The sequence below is a fragment of the Xenia sp. Carnegie-2017 genome, unplaced genomic scaffold (assembly GCF_021976095.1).
Source record: "Xenia sp. Carnegie-2017 unplaced genomic scaffold, XeniaSp_v1 HiC_scaffold_43, whole genome shotgun sequence".
In the NCBI taxonomy this organism is placed as follows: domain Eukaryota; kingdom Metazoa; phylum Cnidaria; class Anthozoa; order Malacalcyonacea; family Xeniidae; genus Xenia; species Xenia sp. Carnegie-2017.
Window position 1 is genome coordinate 233879 of NW_025813508.1, and position 23955 is coordinate 257833.

General features: G+C 33.9%; 4 protein-coding genes and 1 long non-coding RNA gene across 7 annotated transcripts; 4 read left to right on the top strand and 1 right to left on the bottom strand.

Annotated features, from left to right (window-relative positions):
* The first annotated feature begins 2 nt into the window (after positions 1–2).
* On the top strand, positions 3–2452 carry LOC124456193 (ras GTPase-activating protein 1-like). Its single transcript, XM_047006692.1, has 8 exons — positions 3–65; positions 793–919; positions 1397–1512; positions 1584–1670; positions 1744–1811; positions 1882–1970; positions 2037–2114; positions 2429–2452. Coding segments are annotated over exons 3-8 (333 nt in total). The 5' UTR covers positions 3–65; positions 793–919; positions 1397–1510; the 3' UTR covers positions 2438–2452.
* Positions 2453–2608: 156 nt separating this feature from the next.
* Positions 2609–9529, top strand: LOC124456181 (RING finger and CHY zinc finger domain-containing protein 1-like). The gene is given in 11 exon segments (XM_047006684.1): positions 2609–2645; positions 2726–3024; positions 3155–3273; positions 3391–3431; positions 3434–3461; positions 3463–3496; positions 4062–4144; positions 4305–4579; positions 4657–4882; positions 6745–6820; positions 9216–9529. Coding segments are annotated over 8 exon segments (732 nt in total). The 3' UTR covers positions 4396–4579; positions 4657–4882; positions 6745–6820; positions 9216–9529.
* A 2835-nt stretch (positions 9530–12364) lies between these two features.
* LOC124456194 (glutamyl aminopeptidase-like) lies at positions 12365–15413 on the top strand. The gene is made up of 10 exons (XM_047006693.1): positions 12365–12615; positions 12909–13182; positions 13460–13580; positions 13677–13831; positions 14052–14165; positions 14223–14357; positions 14458–14523; positions 14752–14817; positions 14907–15067; positions 15147–15413. The coding sequence occupies exons 1-10, from the start codon at positions 12554–12556 to the stop codon at positions 15256–15258; spliced, it is 1266 nt and encodes a 421-aa protein (XP_046862649.1). The 5' UTR covers positions 12365–12553; the 3' UTR covers positions 15259–15413.
* Positions 15414–16654: 1241 nt separating this feature from the next.
* Positions 16655–23950, bottom strand: LOC124456197 (cytoplasmic dynein 1 heavy chain 1-like). Of its 3 annotated transcripts, XM_047006695.1 has the most exons (15): positions 23815–23950; positions 23568–23720; positions 23238–23384; positions 22782–23026; positions 22642–22714; positions 22226–22336; positions 21887–22006; positions 20845–20985; positions 20509–20731; positions 20028–20173; positions 19729–19839; positions 18517–18636; positions 18218–18370; positions 18059–18136; positions 16655–16848 (listed from the first exon to the last, which is right to left on the bottom strand). In XM_047006695.1, exons 1-9 carry the CDS (start codon positions 23869–23871, stop codon positions 20654–20656), a joined length of 1125 nt encoding a protein of 374 aa, XP_046862651.1. In that variant the 5' UTR covers positions 23872–23950; the 3' UTR covers positions 16655–16848; positions 18059–18136; positions 18218–18370; positions 18517–18636; positions 19729–19839; positions 20028–20173; positions 20509–20653. The 3 variants fall into 3 exon arrangements, with proteins under 3 accessions (XP_046862651.1, XP_046862650.1, XP_046862652.1); XM_047006694.1 differs by lacking the exon at positions 18517–18636; XM_047006696.1 differs by lacking the exon at positions 18517–18636 and having other exon boundaries at positions 18218–18421.
* LOC124456201 lies at positions 18274–18749 on the top strand. Its single transcript, XR_006952160.1, has 2 exons — positions 18274–18310; positions 18495–18749. It is a non-coding gene; the product is annotated as an uncharacterized LOC124456201 (long non-coding RNA).
* Positions 23951–23955: the final 5 nt, after the last annotated feature.

Below are 23955 nucleotides of genomic sequence, written 5' to 3' on the forward strand. Positions count from 1 at the left end.
CAACAAGCGGAGAGTTCTTGATTTCTGAGCACAATTCCTCGTTGATGATATCAAGTTTAATGAAGGTAAAGATTGCCGATTTTCATGTCTACTGAACTCACGAACTGTTTTCACGGATCTCTCGAATTCTCGCGAGAGAAAAGAATTCACAATTATGGCACAGTGAAAGTGTTTTCGGAGAATTCTTTCCGGAAGAAAAGAATTCACAATTTCAGCTTAGTTTTATCGTAGATTTCTTGCTAGGGGAGAGAATTCAGAATATGGTTCTGTAGACTGTTTTACCAAAGTCAACTATTGTTTGTATATTACATATGGTATTCTTAAATTTGTAAGCAATGTACGACTCAAAATTTAAAATGTGATTTTACGTAAGATAGAGGGAAATGAAAAGTAGATAGATAGTGGTTGCAGTATGGTCTTATCAGCTCGTAATATAGATGGTATTTGTCTGAGATGAGTTTTAAAGGTATTAATTGATAGTTTTTTTTAATTTTTTATCTTCAACTATACATACGTTTTGAACACTGTAATATTGTGAGATTTCTCCTTTTTTATTGCTTTGTCATATTACTTTTATACAGGAGGGAGAGAGATACAAATCGATGAACACTTGACGTATTATCCAGAAGCATGTGCATTTTAGAGATTTTTTATTTTCTGCCGTCTTTCCTCTTATTGAACACCATTAAAGCCTCGTTTGTTAGAATACACGTTACTAAATCGACATTGTACTTGCTGTATATGTCTCGCAGTAAAAGGTCTGATTTTTTCTTGGCTTTGTTTTAACACCAGGGCAACACTAACGTATTAGTGAACACTATGCTAGTCTGCTAATCGGTGCGGTGCAAGGAAATCCAGTTGATTGATGTGAACTTATTTTGTCAAGTGGGCTGCGCAAGTATTCAGTCATACATTATAGGTATGTTGTTGTCTTCTTCAGCGTTTTTCCGCAAATATATTTTGAAAATCGTTACCTCAATGACCGTTATTTGCTTGACGTGCCTCCCATCATACGTAAAAGCAAAGTAGCCAACTATAGATTTTGCGCAATGAAAATTTCTTACTAATACCTTGGACAACAAGTGTTTATGTAGACTATAACTTTTGATAGGTTTTATTAAAATGTTTTTGTTTGCCTTTAAGTCAATGGATGTTTCGCCAAAATTAAATGGTAGTTGTTGGAGAAATTAAATGAGTTAAAAGGCAGTGTTTGCGTCATCCATGAATCCCTACAGTTCGTAGTCATGAAATGAATTCTATCACCAACTAGGTGGTATTTTTATGATATTATAGTTACTATGTACGATGCTATATAATTTATTTTTTTACTTTGTATCATCATGCAATTATATTATATTTATTTATGTACGATGCTATATAATTATATTGCATAAAGATCAATCCGGCCAGACTTGGGAAAGACGAGAATGCGGTTGGTAATTTGACATCGTTGATAGAATTTCTTGACGAAGCTTTAGATTCGATCGTAAACTCAACAGATAAATGTCCAATGTAAGTGATGTATATTTTGCTAGATGATAAGATTTTTTTATTTATGACGTTCAATATCTTCTTTTTAACAGGTTATTACGTTATCTTTTTGGATGTTTACAACGAACCGTGCTTGAAAAATGGCCAGAACATGAAACATTAAAAACAAGAGTTGTCAGGTTGGTGAATTGTGCAAAAAGTAAGAGTGACAAACTTAAGTTACGTAAGTGTATTGTCTTGTTTCATTTACAGTGCGTTTTTATTTTTACGTTGTTTCTGCCCGGCCATCATGAATCCAAGAATATGTAATATGATGTCAGGTAGGTGACGTATTCATTTCCATATTTCATTTGATGGATTTGTGTTGATACTTTTTTACTACGTTTGTAGATACACCTTCGCCCATGGCCAGCCGGACTTTAACGATGGTTGCCAAGTGTTTACAGAATTTAGCCAATTTAATAGAATTTGGGGCCAAAGTAATTACGTCATGATTTATTATTTTTGTTGTGCGATATGACATCACTAGTTTTATTCACTTTTAGGAACCATATATGATTCCTCTTAATCCATTTATACAAAAGAACAAGCCAAGATTGATAAAGTTCATCGATGATCTTTCGGTAGGATTCTTTGATTAGAAGATGACCACCGATAACTTTTTCGTAGCTTGCCAGTCATTCACATAGAATTGTAATGTCGCCAAAAAGAAAAATGTGTATTATTGAGCAGTTTTTGACAGTTTCTCCAATTTTCTCCTAAAATGTTAAAGTACTCAACAACGTCAACACTATGTTTTAGCTCTCGATGGCTGTGATCATTTGGTCAATATATCTTGATCATTAAACTGAATATATCTTGAAACCTTGTTCCTACGGGAAAGTTAAATGTTGCAATTTCTACTTTTTTTTGTTTTTTCATTTCTTTTTCCCCATAGTGCATGTGAAAAGCATACGATATAGACGCCGAAGAAATAGTGCGACAAACACACGAAAATTTCGACCCAAAATCGCAACAACGCAATGAAATAAAATTAATACATTTTAAAAAACAAAATAATATTCCTAACCAAGATGTCCTTCTCGTCGCAGTTTGTGTTTTAGTTATATTCATTTCAATGATTTTGAATGTGAGAAGAAACTTTGAGAAAAAATGTTTGAAAACAATGTAGTTCATTGATTTTATTTTCCTACGTTACTAATGCAAAATTTTGTTTATAATTAACTTTCAACAGATACGTCATTCAACAATGCAAGCAATCCTTTGCGATCTTCTGGTCTCCCAGGCAGTAATGGTAGGAAACACTCAAAGTTCAATAATAATTCCCAGAACTCTGAAGTGGTGTTCACGTCTCGGGAAGGTAACTGGTTATGTAGTCACTATAAAAGACATTGTTTTGTTAAATTTGATTGTTGTGAGCAGTTTTATCCATGTCATCGTTGTCATAACAATCAAAGTGCGTGTGGCAACAAGAAGCTTAAATCACGTGATGCAGTAGATGTGAAATGTGCTTATTGTAGCAACGTACAAAAGGTAATATATTTTCATGCTGTAAAATAACACAAAACTACTCTAAACATACGAGAATAGTTAAATGAAATTTGTTTGTTATGGTCGTAAAACATTTCATTTAATTTTCCTATTCTCATTTGAAATTCGCTAGTTTGGTGAAAAGTGCACGAATTGTGGTGTTAAATTTGCCAAATATTTCTGCGCTTTAAGTAAACACCTTACTGGCAAAGACGACCATCCTTATCATTGCGAGAAATGTGGAATTTGCAGGTACTCAAATGTACCCAAATAAAACACGTTTCCAATCATAACCGATTGATCTCATTTGTTAGATAATCATAAATATTAAGCACTAAACTGATTTTTGACACGTTTGTATTTCATTAGAGTTCACAGAGATCGTTCTTTTCATTGCGATGTTTGTAAACTTTACAACTGCGTGGTAATCATAAATGTAGAAAACTCCGCACATGATGGTTGTATATGTTTAGAGGTAAACATTTCCTGCTGATTTATTTTGGCACAATGAATAGAATAAAACAAATTATTCTTGACTTTTCAGTGTTATATACACGAGTTGCTGTTGTGTGTATGGCACTTTCACCATTGTTAGGTAAATTTTATCGACCTTTAAATGATATATCTCTCTTCAAGTCAACTGTCACCATAACGGATAACGGATGCCTTTTTTTCGACTTTTTTACTATCAACTTTATTATTTTCTCACAATACTTCACACTATCATTATTCAATAATTCTTTTCTCGAAACTAAAACTGCTTCTGACTTTTTTTGACTCTGAAGATGACTACCTCTAAGGTCGTCGAATCGTCAGTCAACAACAACAAAAACAATCCTTTTCAGGGCTATACCAACCTGGACGATCTACATTTTCAAACATGTAAAACTGCTTTTGCTTACGACACAATCCGTCTCATTTTATCTCTACCCCGCTACAAATGGTAAATATTCATTATAGTTGCTGCTCGTCTTTCATTTTGTAATATTTAGTCAAATTCATATCCAAATCTTTAAAATATTTTCAATATTTTATTGTAGGATGCTTTCACAGGTTGTCAAATATTACCATGTTCTCATAAAGTTCATAAAGAATGCGCCAATGAAATGATTCGAAGAGGAATGTAAGTTGAACGAAAATCCAAAAATTAATCCAACTTTATGTATTACTGACGTTAAACCAAACGTCATTTATGCGCTACTGACGTTATACCGAACGTCATCTCCTGACATTGTCCAACAGTCAATTTTATGATTATGAGAAATATTTTTTCTGTCCTTTAGAACACGCTGTCCCATTTGTCGTGAAAGTTTTGCTCATAAACTTGAAAAGAAAACTCCATCGAAGAGACGTCATGGTGGAAGACATAAATGACAAGCAGCCATTAGATAGATTTACATTTTGTCCTTCGATCTGTATTTCTATATTGGCTGCTTTTAATTTGATTATAGAAAACGATGATTTGTGTTTTTATGATTTTGTTAAATTCCTCTGGAGATGTGATTTTAGCGTGTTGCCTCAAAACTGTTTTTTCACATGAGAGATGAATCAGCATTTGGTTTGTAAATTTTTAGTTTTAATTGATAATTTAAGAAACAACAAGCTGTTTTTTTATTATTGATCCATGTTTTTTAGATCTTTTGACCGTTAATGGAACAACTGTGGAAACACCTATAGATGATAATGCAGAGAAAAGCATAAACTCTACGACGAACCTTGGTCTGGAAGCAACTTTTATAAACCAAAATTTCTCACAGCAAGTCTTGAAACTCTCAGAGGAAAAAGAGAAGTTTGATAAACCAAATCCTTTCATTGCTGAAGATAATGAAGAAGAAGAAAAGGTGGCATCCGTTCGTTACAGGTAAATTGTTCTTGTATAAATATAGATTGAAGACTAAGATCTAAAAAAGGAGATATTGTGCTTTACAGCATGTATAAAAAAATTAGACCATTTAAAAAATGTCCAGCAAACTATCATTTCATCAACATCCATGTATTTTGGCATTGTCTGATTTATCTAAAAGTAAAAACAATCAGAAAAATTTATCTCTAAAATTGGGAGAGCACTTTGTAAAAGCTTAAATTTTAACTTCTTGCTCAAAGAAAATGAAAGGTTTGAAATTTAATTTAATCGACCTGGTGAAAGTTTGTCATGTGCGGTGAAAAATTTTAGAAAATTTTATGTTCATCGCGCAACATGTCAAAATTGTTGACATTTGTTGACATTTTTTGTGTTTCACTCCTTTTTAAAGTAAATGGTTTGAACCCGGGAGTATCGTTATATGTTTGTAAGTGATGATCGTCCAGGTTAATAAAGTCCTGAGAAGGACTGTTTTTGATGTTGTTGACTGACGTTTCGACAACCTTAGCGGTAGTCATCTTCAGAGTCAAATGAGGAGTAAACGTCAGGTTAGCCGTATTTATTGTCTGGTTCTTACGTCATTGTATTGTGTGTATCAGTCGTCTGCTGGTGGATTTGACAATCTGAATAGCCTCTTGTGTGTTCAACGGAGACTTAATTCTAAGTCCTGTCGGAACGAGACCAAAATCCTTGCAGCGGTGGTTGAACCAGAGTTGTTGGCGTATGCGTCTGACGTTGCTTGCAAAACGTATGTAGTCGTTAGCAAGTTGTTCGCTCTGTCGTCCAAATGATCGTAATAAAGTAAATGGTTTGAACCCGGGAGTATCGTTATATGTTTGTAAGTGATGATCGTCCAGGTTAATAAAGTCCTGAGAAGGACTGTTTTTGATGTTGTTGACTGACGTTTCGACAACCTTAGCGGTAGTCATCTTCAGAGTCAAATGAGGAGTAAACGTCAGGTTAGCCGTATTTATTGTCTGGTTCTTACGTCATTGTATTGTGTGTATCAGTCGTCTGCTGGTGGATTTGACAATCTGAATAGCCTCTTGTGTGTTCAACGGAGACTTAATTCTAAGTCCTGTCGGAACGAGACCAAAATCCTTGCAGCGGTGGTTGAACCAGAGTTGTTGGCGTATGCGTCTGACGTTGCTTGCAAAACGTATGTAGTCGTTAGCAAGTTGTTCGCTCTGTCGTCCAAATGATCGTAATAAAGTAAATGGTTTGAACCCGGGAGTATCGTTATATGTTTGTAAGTGATGATCGTCCAGGTTAATAAAGTCCTGAGAAGGACTGTTTTTGATGTTGTTGACTGACGTTTCGACAACCTTAGCGGTAGTCATCTTCAGAGTCAAATGAGGAGTAAACGTTTTTTAGATCCTCCGCTGCGACCTTCGCTTGTTGGGAAACGTTTGTTGGGAAATAGAGGACTGAACACTTGTATTCATTTTGATTATCTACCTTCATCACCATTGACAGTTCTTGGTCTGCGTTTGAAGCCTAATTTAATATAAGATCACATGCAAGTGTTACAATGGTTTTGTCGCCAGTGCTGTTGAAAAAAATATATGCAACTGTCGTTGTATTTAACGTGCAAGAAGTGAAAAAGTTGAGTAACCTGTGATGAATACAAGAAGGCATAAAATCTTTCCGCCTATTCACAATATTTTAAAAATTAGGAAGCTGGAGAAAAAAATAGGAACGTAATGAGGCACTTTGTGGAATTTTAAAATTTTCGTTGAGTTTTTAGTTCATGCTTGCTCGAGAGATATCCTACACGTTTATTGAGCTATGGTTAGGCAGTTGGTTCTTTTCTTTTTCGGTGCGATTATGAGCTTCCTATAATGTTGCATTAAATTTTGTAGAATGCAAAAGTGGAAATAAGCAATATTTCAAAACGTATCTTGGTCGTGCAGAACTTCTCGCTGGCTGGCAGGGAAGGTAGGATTCGAAGTTAGATGCACCTGTTATATATTTTCCCTTTCTAAGGTTTTGACAAAGCGGGTCAATTTATTCTTTCTCCATTTGTTGTTATCGTCGTGTATTTAGTATTGTCGTAAATACACAACAAAGATTGCCGAAGGTAGCGAGAATTAACTTTGCCGTTCTTCCGGTTTATGGGTGATTGTTCGTAGCTAAGTAGCTATAATTGTTAAAACCTGGTTTGACCATGTTCTGATTTGAAATTTCGATGAAGTATTTGTATTTCAAATATTTCCAAGTTAGATTCTAAGAAACAAAAGTTTGTTTTTTGTGTGCAATATTTATGCATGCTTAAAAATCACTCCAACAACGGTTGGTGATCGGCTCTTTTTTGAGTTTCAATCAAAAGTTCATCGTCAGAATCGTTCACTGCATAAGGGAGTAGACCAAAATTGAATTTGACAAAAAAAATACCTTTACAACTGTAGAGCTCTAATGTCGGTGTTTCAATTCACGATCCAAGCTGTACATTTAAATAATAAAAGCAAAGCTTGCGGACCAACTGAAAGTGCTGAAGTGATAAGACTATTTTAATATGTCTGTCTTCTTATAAACTGCTTATCTCTCAAAGATGACGATGTGCGCTCCGATTAGTGAAACTCGTTCCTCAACACTTTAATTTCAGTTTTTGTTTCTTTATCTTCCTTTGTATTGGTAAACGTTGGTATTTTTCTTAGAATTGCAATTAATATTTCAAACTTTATTTTTGAATCGTATACAAAGAAATCCAGCTTGTAGAGCTAAAACTTGTCATTTACATCAACAGTTATTAATTGTTTTTGATGAGACATATTAGAAAACCGTGACTCGTCATTAGCCATAAAACACTTTCGTCTCTTTTCCCGTCATATCTTAACATAACCTGGAGCAAAGTGAGACACTTTTTCATTCATTGCAATGTAGCTGCACAACGAAAAACATTGTTAAGACCAAATTTGGCCGAAACAATCCTTGTCATCTGGCAATTATTTGGTAGTAATTTTAAAAACAGAGTCCATCTTAAGGTCATGCTATGATCAAACTTTGCTGTATTAATCATTTCTTCACATTCAATGATTCTTAGGTGTCTCACTTTGTTAACAATTGGAAATTAAACGAGACTTACCTTAAATCGAAGTTTAAATAAAATTCTATTAGTCATTAGCGAGGAGTGCAGGAACTGTAGGAGAGAGAGTACTGCACATGAATTGACCAGTATTTAGAGCACGAGTATTGGTACAATGGCTAGAGTGGAGGAGAGGGGATGGGGAAAAATATGGGTGGGCCTACACGTCGACGCTTGTATGACAGCTCTAAAATTTACATGCACTAATAAGGCAACGGCATCAAAGAGCGTAGTCGTAATGGCGCGAAAGTCCAGCAAGACTTTGTCTCTCAGCATTTTAATTGGTCATCGACAGTAACTGAGAGAGAACTTGCGACACACACACTAGAATCTTGTAGAACTGCGGTACGCAAATCTCGCTGACGATGGAAATTTTTAAGGCTTGACCATATAAGCTCATTGAGTTTGGGCACAGTAAGTTTGTCGCAATTTTGCCGTGGCTTTTCAATTATTTTTCTGCGCTCCTCAAGCCCAATATTTGAAGAAAATTTTTCATTTGTAATCTAAGCTATTTTGGAATGAATCGCTGAGCAGCATGCATCAGAAGGTCTTAACTAACGTCAATTTCTTGCAAAAAATGAACAAACTTAAAAAACGAGTCATTCAACTTTGTAAATGTTTATTAATACTTTTACATTCAAATCTGAGCATCTTTACTGTCAATGTTGTGCATCAAACATGACGTCATCGGTACACAGTTTTCTGAATGAATGAAATAAAAACCACTATATAAAATTGCTGCTTTCGTATGACAGCTTATACCTCAAACATATATTTAAACTTTATATAATAGCACACAGTAAGGTATCCTACATTTTTATTTTTATCTTTTTTATTATTATTATTATTATTATTATTATTATTATTATTATTATTATTCGTAAACTGATACTTACCTTTGGCCTTACTTATGCGCACTTTAGAATTTCTACCGTACGTTTCCTAAGGCCTAAAGCAGTCACATTGGCTTGTGTTATTCTTCACAATATTTACATCGAACATGATCATTGCTCCTTGGTTATCCATTAAAAGAAAAGACCTACCTTCCATTATACTTACCTTCATATCTAAACAAATTTGCATTAAATACTTCGCTTCTTGAATTGCATTTGCTAGGGCAATATATTCTGCTTCACACGTTGATATTGCTACAGTTGTTTGTTTTTGGCTCTTCCATGATATGAGAGGACCTTCTTGTGAAAGCTGAAAATTATAACCTGTAATACTTCGTCTATCTTTTAATTATAGACGCTCCCCAATCTGAGTCACAGAAACCTGTAAGTTTAAGTTGTGAATCTTATTTTTGAAAGACTAATCCAACCTCTTGTGTCCCTTTTATATATCTTAAAACATGTTTGGCAGTGGATAAATCGGCTTGTGTGGGTTCAGACATTTTCTGAGATAGTTTTGTAATAATATAACATAAATCTGGTCTAGTTCCAGTTATCACATATATTAAGCTTCCTACGAACATAAAACGTTTCGATCATATCGACCATTTGATAATTTGTAGCCTGTCAAGAAAAATGGAGAAAATGATTAAAATAGATTTTTTACCATCACAATTCGTCATGTCCATGTCCATCACATGGCGCATATTATTTGTGGCCTGTTACGTAAAAAATATAAAAATAATTAATGCATCAATTTGTGCAATAATACTTAAAACTATGCTCGTTTAACTTCAATAATAAGAAAATTAGTAGATACATTTGGTCTTGCGAGATCGATTATGAACAAACAAAAAATGAAAACATTATCTATTGCACGAACGATTTTTTGTTGATCCTGTAAAGATATAGTAAACTACGCGCACAATAATAATTTCATGACACTTTTTGCAAATATTTTCCACTTATTATTTTATAAACAGATTTGTTTGTAAAAGTTCTACATTTTTTGCTTTTATCATATAGTGGAATGCTTTCTTTTTGCAACAACATACAAAGTTTATGATGATATTATACATGAAACTTTTATATCAGTTTATGGAAGAAAATGACTGATTCGTATACCAACATAGAAAAGACTTGTGATATATATACGTATATAAATTAAATCATAACAAGACCTACATTATCGCAAAAGTTAAATTGAGCGATTGAAAATTTAAATCGTCTTATATTTCTCTACTATAGAAAGCATGCTGCTTTGATAAATCAGTAATAAAAAATTACCTCCTCTTCATCACCTCCTCCTCCTTCTTCTGAATTATGATTGAAAGTAATAGGTTATACGCATTGAACAAAATAGTCACTGGAAATTGAGAGAAATCATTGAATGAACTATGATTGTAATTATCTTTATTTCTTTCCTAACCACATTAACTGTGTTCTCCACCGGGGCAATTATGATGCTGTGGGTTCTCATCAGTTCAAGCAACATGATAAAGTGATGCTTCTATGGCCTTAACCATTTCATTGTTATCAAGAAGGTTTTCCCTTCTTGATAACAATGAAATGGTTGAGTCTGTAACAAGCCTGTAAAATAAAATGTAAAGTCTGTAACAAGCTCATCCACTTGGTTGGGAATATTGCCAGAGTACCTCGATTGCAGATCGCATTGCAGATCGATTTGCGTACCTCGATGGCAGATCGCATGCCATTCCTGTTTTCGTTCCAGCGAAGATACAAGTTCTTCCGCGCAAGAAATGTGTTTTTCAGCCCAAGTTTAAGAAGGATTTTCCCCAGAAGCCATCCGACTTTCTGTAAGACTCTCTGTGGTCGCCAGACACATTTGACATGGCTGCAACAACGTGGCTGCGTGTATTTTGATGGACGATCCATACGTAATATCACAAAACATAACACAGCAGTGCGCTGTGTTATGTTTTGTGATTTTACGTGTGGATATATTTGTTTTCGTACCTCGATGGCAGATCGCATGCAATTCCTGTTTTCGTTCCAGCGAAGATACAAGTTCTTCCGCGCAAGAAATGTGTTTTTCAGCCCAAGTTTAAGAAGGAGCTGCCCCCATCATAATTGCCCCGGTGGAGAACACAGTTAATGTGGTTAGGAAAGAAATAAAGATAATTACAATCATAGTTCATTCAATGATTTCTCTCAATCTCCAGTGACTATTTTGTTCAATGCGTATAACCTATTACTTTCAATCATCAAAAAGAAGGAGGAGGTGATGAAGAGGAGGTAATTTTTATTACTGATTTATCAAAGCAGCCTGCTTTCTAGTAGAGAAATATAAGACGATTTAAATTTTCAATCGCTCAATTTAACTTTTGCGATAATGTAGGTCTTGTTATGATTTAATTTATATACATATATATCACAAGTCTTTTCTATGTTGGTATACGAATCAGTCATTTTCTTCCATAAACTGATATAAAAGTTTCATGTATAATATCATCATAAACTTTGTATGTTGTTGCAAAAGAAAGCATTCCACTATATGATAAAAGCAAAATGTAGAACTTTACAAACAAATCTGTTTATAAAATAATAAGTGGAAAATATTTGCAAAAAGTGTCATGAAATTATTATTGTGCGCGTAGTTTACTATATCTTTACAGGATCAACAAAAAATCGTTCGTGCAATAGATAATGTTTTCATTTTTTGTTTGTTCATAATCGATCTCGCAAGACCAAATGTATCTACTAATTTTATTATTGAAGTTAAACGAGCATAGTTTTAAGTATTATTGCACAAATTGATGCATTAATTATTTTTATATTTTTACGTAACAGGCCACATAATATGCGCCATGTGATGACATGGACATGACGAATGATGGTAAAAATCTATTTTCATTTTCTCCATTTTCTTGACAGGCTACAAATTATCAAATGGTCGATATGATCGAAACGTTTTATGTTTAATATATGTGATAACTGGAACTAGACCAGATTTATGTTATATTATTACAAAACTATCTCAGAAAATGTCTGAACCCACACAAGCAGATTTATCCACTGCCAAACATGTTTTATAGACATAGAAAGAGGGTGCGTTTGAAAGGTTCTTATTAAAAACAATAATATCGTCCATAATTGTTACAGTTTTAATTTCTAATTTACAAATGGTTTTATACCAATAAACATAATCGTTGATAAATACTATCTAACATTTTACCAAATAAAAATAAAGAATTGATCATTTTAAATAAATCTGCTTATGTTTTATTGATTCTATACTATAAAAATGTGATTTTAAAGTTTGTATGTTTACATACGACAGATATTATGTTGACTTAAGAACTGAGATTTTATCGTAATGAAAACTACCGCTGGCTTTCTTATTTGTTATATTTAATAGATTCATACATCATCAACGAAAATTTTCCTGTAACAGAATGAAACTGTATATCGTTTATTATTATCAATTTATCGATATGACGCAAAAATATGAAGATATTTATGGCTAAGTGGTGTTTGAGAAGTACATAATATGGTGTACATGGTCATTTGCCCGTGGGGAATATGTTTCTTAGAATGACTGTTTGTGGATATGGCTAGTTTTCTATGAAATTGTTTAATACTTTTATCCTTTTAGTAACTGGATATATCTACTAAAGATTGACCTCAACGTTGAACGAAAGAAAGCAACCATATTGTTATTATTGTTTTTTCATCATGTCTACCAATCAAATGTTCATTGATGATGGTGCAGTCGCTAAGAAATTTAATGGGAAAAAGTATATTTTACTGTCTGTAATTCGGCAGGATAGACACCTTGTGACATGTTGACATGAACCTTGTGAATTCACCTTAGACACCTTGTAATCATGTGACATGAACTTTATTTTTTCATTCAATTATCTTGATTTTTTTCTCAACATTTCTTTTGTAACAGATAATGAAAACAATTAAAAGCCCCATTTACGTTTCAATTTACTTACACGTATTAAAAAAGCTTTTTGTTTCTTGCTACAAAAAATCATTAAAAGTTGTTGAAACTCAACAACACGCGCGTCTTCTCTCGTTTCAGAGTGTTGGCTGTCACAGATTTTCAACCAACAGACGCCCGCAAAGCTTTTCCTTGTTTTGATGAGCCCGCAATGAAAGCGACGTTTACCATCAGTATTGAACACCGTAGTGATTATACAGCACTTTCCAATATGAATGAGGTTTCCTCACAAAGTCTTTCGAATGGACGTATTGTCACATATTTCAATAAATCTGTACCAATGCCGACATATCTTGTTGGAATGATTGTCTCTGACTTTAAAAGTTTGAATGGTACAACTAAAAACAATGTTACCGTAAGTAGTCTTGTGTTAATGAAAAAATAAGTTTCATGTCTGTAGATGTAGATCGTCCAGGTTGGTATAGTCCTGAGAAGTACTGTTTTTGTTGTTGTTGACTGACGTTTTGACAATCTTTGCGGTAGTCATCTTCAAAGTCAAAAGTTACTCTCGGGTTCAAACCATTTACTTTAAAAAATAAGTTTATGACATAATCTTCATGTGATGGTCTCATTGTCAAAGTGTCTCGAGTAACTACCTTTATGTAAAGATTCTTCATATGCTATTTTTTCAGATTAAAACTTGGGGTACTCCTTTGGAATATAAAGATTCTTCATATGCTTTAAAGATTGCCCTAAATGTTACAACATTTCTTGAAAATTATTATGGTGTCAATTATCCTTTACCGAAGCAAGGTGAGATTTTAAAATGAAGATATTTCTTTATGTTTGCTGTTTTCATCTTTGATTGATAATGATACAGTATTCAGATGATGTTTGTTGTGATTTTAGATATGGTTGCTGTTCCAGATTTTAACTCAGGTGCTATGGAAAATTGGGGTCTTATAACGTATCGAGAAAGTGCATTCTTTTATAAAGAAGGAGTTTCCTCAGAAACAAACAAGCAAAGAATTGCCTCTGTTGTTGCTCACGAACTTGCCCACATGGTATAAATTTATTTTATTTTATAAACTCTGACTTTCACTTGTTCTAGCTGTGAAGACCAAATAACCACAATGTGCGTGGACTTTGTTTCGGAAACGTTTTCTTTCTTTTCGATGTCAGAAACCAATTATGATTTGTCTTTAGCTAAATTCGTTCTGTAGTTTAACATGTTCGCCTTCCATTCATCGAATCTTTTGTTTTAATGTGACTTTTTATTTTCAGTGGTTTGGAAATTTAGTATCATGTCGATGGTGGAATGACATTTGGTTAAATGAAAGATTTGCCAGTTACGTTCAATATTTGGCCGCCCATGAAGCTGAGCCAGACTGGGAACTAGTAAGTAATGACGTCATTGTTGCTTTATAAGTTCTTGTCATGCGTAATGTATTTTAGCTGGAACAATTTCTTCTCCGTAACGTTCATCGTGCGTTTCGATTTGATGCTTTGGCCAATTCTCATCCAATCACAGTGAATGTAGAAGATCCAGAAGATATAAAAACTATATTTGATGTAGTCACCTATAGTAAGGTTGGGTAATCTCAATTGAACGATTTTTTCTTACGATTGAATTCCTTCAGGTGTCTTTTTATACACAGTTCGTTTACATGTTTTATGTTCTTTTTTTCAGGGCTGCACAGTCATACGAATGTTGTCCGATTTTCTGTCAGAGGAAACGTTCAGAGAAGGCTTAAAGGTTGGTGGATACATGGGGTAATTTAAGGAAATGTATGTTGTTATAGGTGGCAACATGTCTGCAGTGTTATAGTAAGTAGGACAGACAATAATTTGATGTTGTAAGTGGATACATGGGGTACTTTATGGATACTTATGTTGTTTTAAGTTGAAACATGTCCGGTTTTTTGAATGAGAAGGTTACCTCTGGTAGTTACGTGGAAGACTCGACCATTGCTGTTTTTTTTAGATATATTTGAAGAAATATAAATTTGGTAGCGCTACAACTCAAGATTTGTGGGATGCTCTCAGCCTTGTAGGACTTTTTGATTTGAAAAAAAATTTCGAAATTTACGTGAATGTAAGAATATATTTTCTTTTTTCTTTTTTATACATCATCTCTAGACGTCTGGGAAAAATTTAACAGAGTTGATGGAAACATGGATTGAACAAATGGGTTTTCCGGTTGTATCTTTAAGAAGGGACATATCTGGAAAGGGTTTTGCTGATCAGAGACATTTTCTTAATGATCCTAAGGCACATTTTACTGAACCTTCACGATTTAAGTACGGGCAACTAATGTTATAAATGATGTGTTATATTTTATCAATGACCGTATCATCTCCATTCTTTGTGTCCATGTAGTTATAAATGGATGATAAAGCTTACTTATGTCACCGAAAATGATTTAAATAACACTAAATTTGTGTGGATGAAGAAATCGACTGGTATGATAAATACTGGTGTGCTGGTGTGAAATTATTGGTGTGCTGGTGTGACACAAAAACAATCAAAAAAATTATGATGAGCAATATATATGTGCTTGTGAAATACTTGAAATTTTGTCGTTGTTGACTCAATGTTTTCTCAGAAATCGTTTTTTACTCCAATAAATCATCGTTTATTACGTAATTACGACATTGTCAAACTTTTACCTCTTGCAAACACTGAATGACCTTCTCCATGTACTTTATTTGACAATCGTAAGGCTTAAACGAAAAAGAAATTTCCACACCGCGAATATTTATCACTGAAATTTCGAAAGCTAAATGAAAAGGCTCACATTTTCACATAAATACGGTTTGTATGTCTTCGACTACAAAGAGCTTCAAAATTTACCGCCATTTTGAAAAACACCAAAGTTAGGTCACGTGACGTGCTTAAATAATTTAATAAATTTATTTAAGCGTATTTAAACCATTTAATTAAATAGTTCTATTTAGTTCAATGACTTAAACACAATTAAATTATTAAATAACCAGAAAACTGTTCGTTATATTTTGTAAAATAACCAGAAAACTGTTCGATAAGTCTTTCCCCATTTCCATCAATCCTGTTGAAACATTCTATCAGTATACGACCTTCAGAATAATTTATATAATGGATGACAATTTACTATAAAGGAATAACAATTTATACGTACCAGTTGATATTAATAACGTATTAAATCTCACTTCATGGTAGAGTTGAGTTCATTCCCCAATTTGAGTGTCTAGTGTCTACCTATTTTTGCTGCGCACATGACATGGATGAGATGTTTTTTATCGGTTGACTTATTTTTTGAAAAACACATACAGCGAAAAAAGTTATGTTGATTTCAAGGTTCTGTTGAGCATCGGTTCTTTAAAGTATCCTAACAAAATGGCCGCTTGGACGTTACACGAATGTTGAACGATTTTGAAAATAAGGATTTTCCTTATTTACAAAGGAAATTCTCATCCAACAAGGCAAAAATTCCATTGTTTTTCCACTCGCTACCCTCCCTATACATATACTTCCTAGAGCAGAGAAAAATGCAAAGAGAAAATAGTTGTTTATCGGTATGGTCTGATCATAGGTGGCCCAAAAAATCACATAGCTAGCTAAATTGTATAAATAAACGATAACTCTCTCCCATTTCATTGCAACAGACCGTAACATTGAAACAGAAGTTTGCGGTGCGCGGTCTGTTACGATGAAATGAGGAGAGTTTAATGTATTTGTTTAATCTATTTAGCTAGCTAAATGATTTTTTGAGACGCCTATGGTCTGATTGACCAATTGGAAAATCGGTCATATTACTAAGTACTATTTAATGCCTGACTGCCCTTCCCCCACCTCACCTCACCCCCACCCAACGGTAAAATACTTTTGCATTAAACAGATTATATCGCTTCAAATTTTAAACTCTATATTTTGCCATAGCATTATTTTCTGACTTTAATATTCCACGTGAGAAACATTTTTTACAATGTTTTCTTTACAGAGCTTTCATCGTTACTTTCCAGCACATTGCCATCGGATTCTTTGCCATCTCCTTTACTGGCATCATCCTCAGTCTTTTCCTTTAACTTTTCTTCTGTATGATCTTGATAGATACAAAAAACAGATGATATAAATCATACAACAGCATAGATAAAGCAATTTTGCCCACGTAGAAGCCGAATCGTTAATACGCATTTAATAAACATGACAACGAATATTTCAACATCTTGTGATGTCATCTTTAGTACAGCTGTAAGGCTGGAAAAAATTGCTTTTGAGGGAACTCTTTCCAGTTTTAGTAAAACACTACTAAAAATAGCACTTGAAGTTTAGAAAACATATAAATAGTTTAAGTCACAATGAGCTACTTTAGCGGAAGATGAAACTTCGTAGTCACTCATAAAACGACCCCACAAAGTGACGGACTAACGGTAACGTAGTAACGTACTTGCAAACAAAGTTATTCACAGCAACGAGCATTTAATGCGATGATATTACACAAGATACTAGCTTTAAAGACGTATAATAAAATAAGAGGTTTAATAAAACATCTATTTTTAATTCATCTGTCTCTCATTACTGTTATTTTATAAAAGAAACAAAAGATGTTTAATGTTACATGATTGTAAATGTAGATCGTCCAGGTTAGTATAGTCCTGAGAAGGACTATTTTGTTATTGTTGACTGACGTTTCGACAACCTTAGCGGTAGTCATCTTCATTTGACTCTGAAGATGACTACCGCTAAGGTTGTCGGAACAGTCAACAACAAAAAAAACAATCGGTCAGGAGGGGGGGGGAGGGGTGAGGAGTCTTGTTTGCAATGGGGAAGTAAAGAAAGGAATCATACTTGCTATTTATATTTCAACTAACAATGCTTTAATGGGATATTTTATTTGAAATCTACCATATCCGTGATTTGTTCTAGTTTCTTTCATATCTTAATATCATAGATATTAACATTACGTTGTTGTGATGTACTCAGGTATAGCAACAAGATAATCATTGTCTTCAATGTTCTACCAACTGAACTACAACAAGAACATTGGACTATGATGATTTTTCAAAACACAGTTCTAGTTTCTTTCATACTTTAATACCATAGATAATAACATCACGTTGCTGTGATGTACTCAGGTATAGTAACAAGATAATCATTGTCTTCAATGTTCTATCAACTAAACTACAGGATTAACTTGATCATTGTCTTCAATGTTCGATCAACTAAACTACAAGATTAACTGTGAACTATAATATTTATAAAGAAAACTAGTGCTCCAAAACAATGTATCGGACAATATTCGCCTCTCATACCTTTCCTCTACATAAAGCCAAAAACATCGCTCCTTTAAACTCGGTGCTTTTCACTTTTTCATAAAAGCCATCCATAGTCTGAAAATACAATATTAGAACTAATTATTAATATATTATAGCACATCTGAAGACGATCTGAACAAATGAAAAATCTATCACCTTTTATAGAACTTTACTTGCAAAGTAATTTTGTCTCATGTTGAGCTTGTCTTCCATGTAGCAATCCAGTATCAGACTCTCTTAAATTATTTGGTAAGAAAGTTTTCTGTATTCCAAGAGTTGTTCCATCCATCACCACCTTTTGGGGGAATTCTTCAACATAATTCACAAAAAAACCCATTGTCAAAATCAATATCAAGCAACCTTAATAAGAGAAAATTCAATAACTTAATAAAACAAGCGATCACTATCTCAATGGAATATTCATATTTTACAGCTGAAAATGAAATGATGCTTACCGTATCATGGCAATGATAGCGAGACGAAACTTGGCGTAAGTTATTTCCTTTAGGAAATTAAAATTACCCGAAGACACTTGCCTTTGTACATACGCAACATAATATTTGTACATAGGTAAACTGAACAAGAATAACAAAGAAAAAACATTCAAAAGAGATAGGGCGAGAAAATTAAATAATGGACAAACGTAGCTACTAATGCTTCGGCAAATTTTCATTAAAAAGTACCTCGACGTTATGAAAAGCCGAATGTAATCTTTGAAACATGAAACATGTCAAGCGAAGCAGCGAGATGTATGTTATTCAACAACATTTGCCTTAAAAGATGTTAGGTAGAGTGTGAAACATGTCAAGCAAAACAGCGAGATGTATGTTATTCAACAACATTTGCGTTAAAAGATGTTAGGTCGAGTGTGAAACATGTCAAGCGAAGCAGCGAGATGTATGTTATTCAACAACATTTGCCTTAAAAGATGTTAGGTAGAGTGTGAAACATGTCAAGCAAAGCAGCGAGATGTATGTTATTCAACAACATTTGCCTTAAAAGATGTTAGGTAGAGTGTGAAACATGTCAAGCAAAACAGCGAGATGTATGTTATTCAACAACATTTGCGTTAAAAGATGTTAGGTAGAGTGTGAAACATGTCAAGCGAAGCAGCGAGATGTATGTTATTCAACAACATTTGCCTTAAAAGATGTTAGGTAGAGTGTGAAACATGTCAAGCGAAGCAGCGAGATGTATGTTATTCAACAACATTTGCCTTAAAAGATGTTAGGTAGAGTGTGAAACATGTCAAGCGAAGCAGCGAGATGTATGTTATTCAACAACATTTGCCTTAAAAGATGTTAGGTCGAATGTGAAACATGTCAAGCGAAGCAGCGAGATGTATGTTATTCAACAACATTTTCCTTAAAAGATGTTAGGTCGAATGTGAAACATGTCAAGCGAAGCAGCGAGATGTATGTTATTCAACAACATTTGCCTTAAAAGATGTTAGGTAGAATGTGAAACATGTCAAGCGAAGCAGCGAGATGTATGTTATTCAACAACATTTTCCTTAAAAGATGTTAGGTCGAATGTGAAACATGTCAAGCGAAGCAGCGAGATGTATGTTATTCAACAACATTTGCCTTAAAAGATGTTAGGTAGAGTGTGAAACATGTCAAGCGAAGCAGCGAGATGTATGTTATACAACAAGATAATCTTCATACCTTCTCGTAACCTTTGAGTAGTTTCTGTACGTATTCATAAGATGAATACTGTTTAAGACGAGTAGGGAAATTCTTTAGTTGATTCAACAAAGCATCAAGAGATTGACGTATCTAAATTTAAATGAAAAAGCATACGTACTTTAAACATAAATTAAACATCTACATATCTACATATGAAATAATACAAACGTATATTTGAAGTAGAAACGTTAAAAAGTCATAAAAGCACAACATTACCACAACTGCAAAGTCAATCATTATCATTAAATTCAAATCATATTATATTGCAAGTGATCTACCTTGCGCGGTTGTACTGACAACCAAGGTTGCTCTTTCATTTCATCGATCTTCTCCCAAATCTTCAACAACTCGTTCCAAACTCCTTTAAGATCTTACAACTCTTCCAATGAAACCTGGACACGATCATCGCTGATCATTGTAACACCTGATGTTAAACAACACTATTGTAATGACACCTCTTTGTAGTGACATCGATGAAACCTTTACATTACGCATTTTTACGACTTGGTCATGCAAGATATATTAGGAAGAATACGGTAGAAATATGACACACTTCATAATGTAGGATAATGAGGATATAGTAGGAACAATACAGTGCAAAGATGATATAAACTGATAAAATACAAACTTTGCAATTGAACCTACTCACCAAGTCTGAGCACCACAACAGCGTTGAATTAATTATTGACAGTATATGCAGTGAGAAAGTTCAACGACTTTCTCTAGCATGCTATAAATACACAAAGAAACAAACCATACCTTGTTCCATTAACTCTAAGGCTTCCTTAGCTTTTTCAACATTACTTCTATCATCTTTCAATCGATTAAGCTTTCCCTCGTAAACAGCAAGAGATTTGAGAGCAGCATCCGGTCGAGTACTACCTTCAATAGGTTTGCCTTTATCTCAGTCATTCAGGAATTCTGTTGTTCTTGCTTCAACAGCTTGATCTTCAGCAATGATCTTCACTTGCAACATTGACACCTTTGGCAAAGAGAATCGTGTCATCGTCAACAAATACAATACACCATATTGTTCTTCAGTGGCCAAAAAATAATGTATTTTAAATAGCCATAAAAGTATATTGCATATTTTACCTCTTTTTGAATAGATATATCTTTACGATTAAAGATATCATTGAATGCTCCCCATTCGCCCTCTACGTTGTCGTAGTACAACCATTGTGATGGAAACTGGAATCTTTGCCTTTCCAGAATGAGCTGACCGTTTTTGTAAACCTACCATGATATAAATAAATATTAAGAGTGAATAAGTAAGCACTTGTGTGGCATGGAAATGAAGTCAGAAAGTCATAACTTGTTGAGATGGTTAGAATGGATAAGAGAAAATAAATGTTTTAAACAACTTTATTTATGAAATAAGATAAAAGGGGTGGACTTCACAACATAACAAGGGTGGACTTCACAAGACAACTGGGGTGGATCGCAATTATTTGTTGCTTCTTTAATGTTTCATTCTGTATATAGGTTAAAAAGATGGTAAAAGATTTGGTAAGCGAATCATGCTCTACTTCAACTGATAATTTCATCGAAGAAGAAATCATCTCTGAAACGATTGCAGAAGAACTCCCAATTGAAAACACTTTAACCTCCGCATCTAAATTGGCTGAAATCGATAAAATAGAACAGGTATTCTAGAACAGGTATTCTAAAATAGAACAGAATTCAGTTCAGTGTTATAAAGTGATAATATATTTTGAAGTACATGAATGCCTTTCCAGACCCATCAAACAGTTGGCACCCAAACATTGCCTGCAGATTGTGCTGGTTGTTACAATCTGCGAAAGCAGAACAAACGATTATCTGGGCAATGGCTGTCAGCAAAACACAAGTTAAAAACTTAGAAAGAAGGTGTATATTTATATATTTTTAAATATTTCAAAATATTTAGAATGTATCATGTTTCTCATTGCTCTGATTTTTTTCTCATCCATGCAGTTAAGAGGGACTTCAGCATTAACACTGCAAATACTTCATCAACATGCAGTGAGTTTGATCCTAGCTCAAACCTGGAAGATGGGGAAACAGACAGTGTGGATGATGATGATTCTGATGGTGGAACGAGTTCATTAACCAGAAATTATCTAAACAAAAAGATAAAATAACAAGATCCACTTGCCTCCATAACTTTTTCCCACTTTTTCAGTTTACGTTTTAAAGATTCAACAAAAGTAATAAAGCTGACGGTATCTGATGTTGATGATACTTCAACAGAATGTTGTTCCAAATCTGTACGACTCTATGAAGATGAAACGCAATTTTATTTCATTCTCTGCGAAAAAAAGACGATCTTTTTCAGAACTGATTTCAGAAAGCTAACTGCTAGGGAAGTCGACAATGAATAAGAGGTTTGTATAGTTGATCAAAAATAAAGCAATATTTACAATACAATAATTTATCAAAGAATTCAACCTGTTTATAGTCTATAATAAACTTTCCTAGAGATAATTGTACAAACCTTGGTAATTGTTCCATAAAAATCATTCATATTCGTGCAAAGCATGTATCCAAATTTGCTCAGCAATTCTTTGTGCCAGCTGTCATACTTAAGATTTACTTTAGATTGAACCTAAAAAAAAATGTAAGGAGTCGAATTACATACGATTGTTTACAACAAACAAATTAAATGTGAACACAATATTGGGTATGTTGAGGGAATTGAACCATTCATGAATATCATTATTAACTGAATAAGGGTTGAACCATAAACATCACAGACAAAACAGTTGTGAAATCATAAATATAATTATTGGTAGAACAGAAATTGAACCATAGAGATAATTATTAAAAGAACAGGAGTTAAACCATGCATTATATTACGAGCAAAGTAAACGTCGCAATGAATCACGAATTCTTTCTTAAATTTTAACATACCTGTTGGAAGTCAATAAAAATAGGTCCAAATTCCTTTCTTGTTTCTTGTGTATCAAATGTAACACGGGACTTTCTAAAAGTAGAAATTAACAAATTTACTATCAATATATCATTTGTTCTATTCTAAATTAGCTACGTACCTGATATTCCTCAGTAGAATGATCCATCTCTCTAGACTATTATCAAGTTTGCTATAAATGAGACCAGTTTCCATGTCCCACAAGGATTGATAACGTAACCACACTTGAACATATTTTTCCTCCTCTCCAACTTTCTTCTCGACAGCCTCGTAAGCTCTCTCTATGACTTCGGGACCATCCGGAAGTATTGTGAGAAGATTACGATAGCTTGTGTGGCATTCCAAATCATCTGAATCAAGGCCAACCTAAGCAAGAAAACAAAGAGAAACTCGCAACATCATTTTCCACAATGACTTCTATTTAAAAGTTAATGATAATACAACTCGATGTCAAGACCAAAACACAACATTACAGAAGATAACCAATAAAACAATAGTGGGAATAATCTATTAAAAAATAAATACATCACTCGGTGCAAGTCGATTTTCCAAGACGTTGATGACTACGTAATGTTACCTGATATCGGGAACTCTGAATTCTGGGTAACTTGAGAATGACACCCAACCATGTATGAAGCTGCTCAAGAAGAAGACTTCTAACAGCTTCCACAGGAGGATAAAGATACAAGATTTGATTCGTGATTCGTACTTCATGACGAAGAATCTGAAGAGATGAAATAAGTATTATAAAATTCGCAAGATAATGTACACACGGAGAACGAATCAAAGTTAGCGTTTTACAAGTCATACGCAGAACAAAAACTTGAAAGACCCATTATTATTGTTATACTTTATGTATCATCTCTATATCATTGACATACAAAGTGCAACTTATATCTTTATTTACCTTTATTTCAAGATCTCCACCAGGTTTATGCGAGACCATGGGGTTTGTGTCGGAATCAAATTCCATTTTTCTGCCATCGGCATTGTAATCTTGGAGGTATTCAGTCCATGTAATTAATCCAGCTTGTAAACGAACGGAAAGTTTCTCTTCGACCTAAAAAAACTCTCATGTCTTAGTTGGACATAGCAAGTACGCAGAGAAATGAGTATTTTCGGGAGGAAAATAAATCATTTGAATGAAAACTCACACTTTTGTCAAAGCTAGCGACCCACAATGCCAAATTTGTATAGGAATACAGATTCATTGCATCAACCGATTTCTGAATACTTGCTAAAACTTGATGGAAGGTTTCAGAATCATAACTACATGATGCTAACGATTTAACTTC

Coding starts and splice junctions, on each gene's coding strand:
- LOC124456197 (XM_047006694.1), bottom strand. CDS start 23,871: ATGAATCTGTATTCCTATACAAATTTGGCATTGTGGGTCGCTAGCTTT. Junction 22,715..22,781: donor ATTCTACTGAGGAATATCAG/GTACGTAGCTAA, acceptor TTCTACTTTTAG/AAAGTCCCGTGTTACATTTG. Junction 22,007..22,225: donor TTTATGGAACAATTACCAAG/GTTTGTACAATT, acceptor TCATCTTCATAG/AGTCGTACAGATTTGGAACA.
- LOC124456194 (XM_047006693.1), top strand. CDS start 12,554: ATGTCTACCAATCAAATGTTCATTGATGATGGTGCAGTCGCTAAGAAA. Junction 12,616..12,908: donor AAGAAATTTAATGGGAAAAA/GTATATTTTACT, acceptor CTCTCGTTTCAG/AGTGTTGGCTGTCACAGATT. Junction 13,581..13,676: donor TTATCCTTTACCGAAGCAAG/GTGAGATTTTAA, acceptor TTGTGATTTTAG/ATATGGTTGCTGTTCCAGAT.
- LOC124456193 (XM_047006692.1), top strand. Junction 1,671..1,743: donor TTAAAAACAAGAGTTGTCAG/GTTGGTGAATTG, acceptor TTTCATTTACAG/TGCGTTTTTATTTTTACGTT. Junction 1,812..1,881: donor AATATGTAATATGATGTCAG/GTAGGTGACGTA, acceptor CTACGTTTGTAG/ATACACCTTCGCCCATGGCC.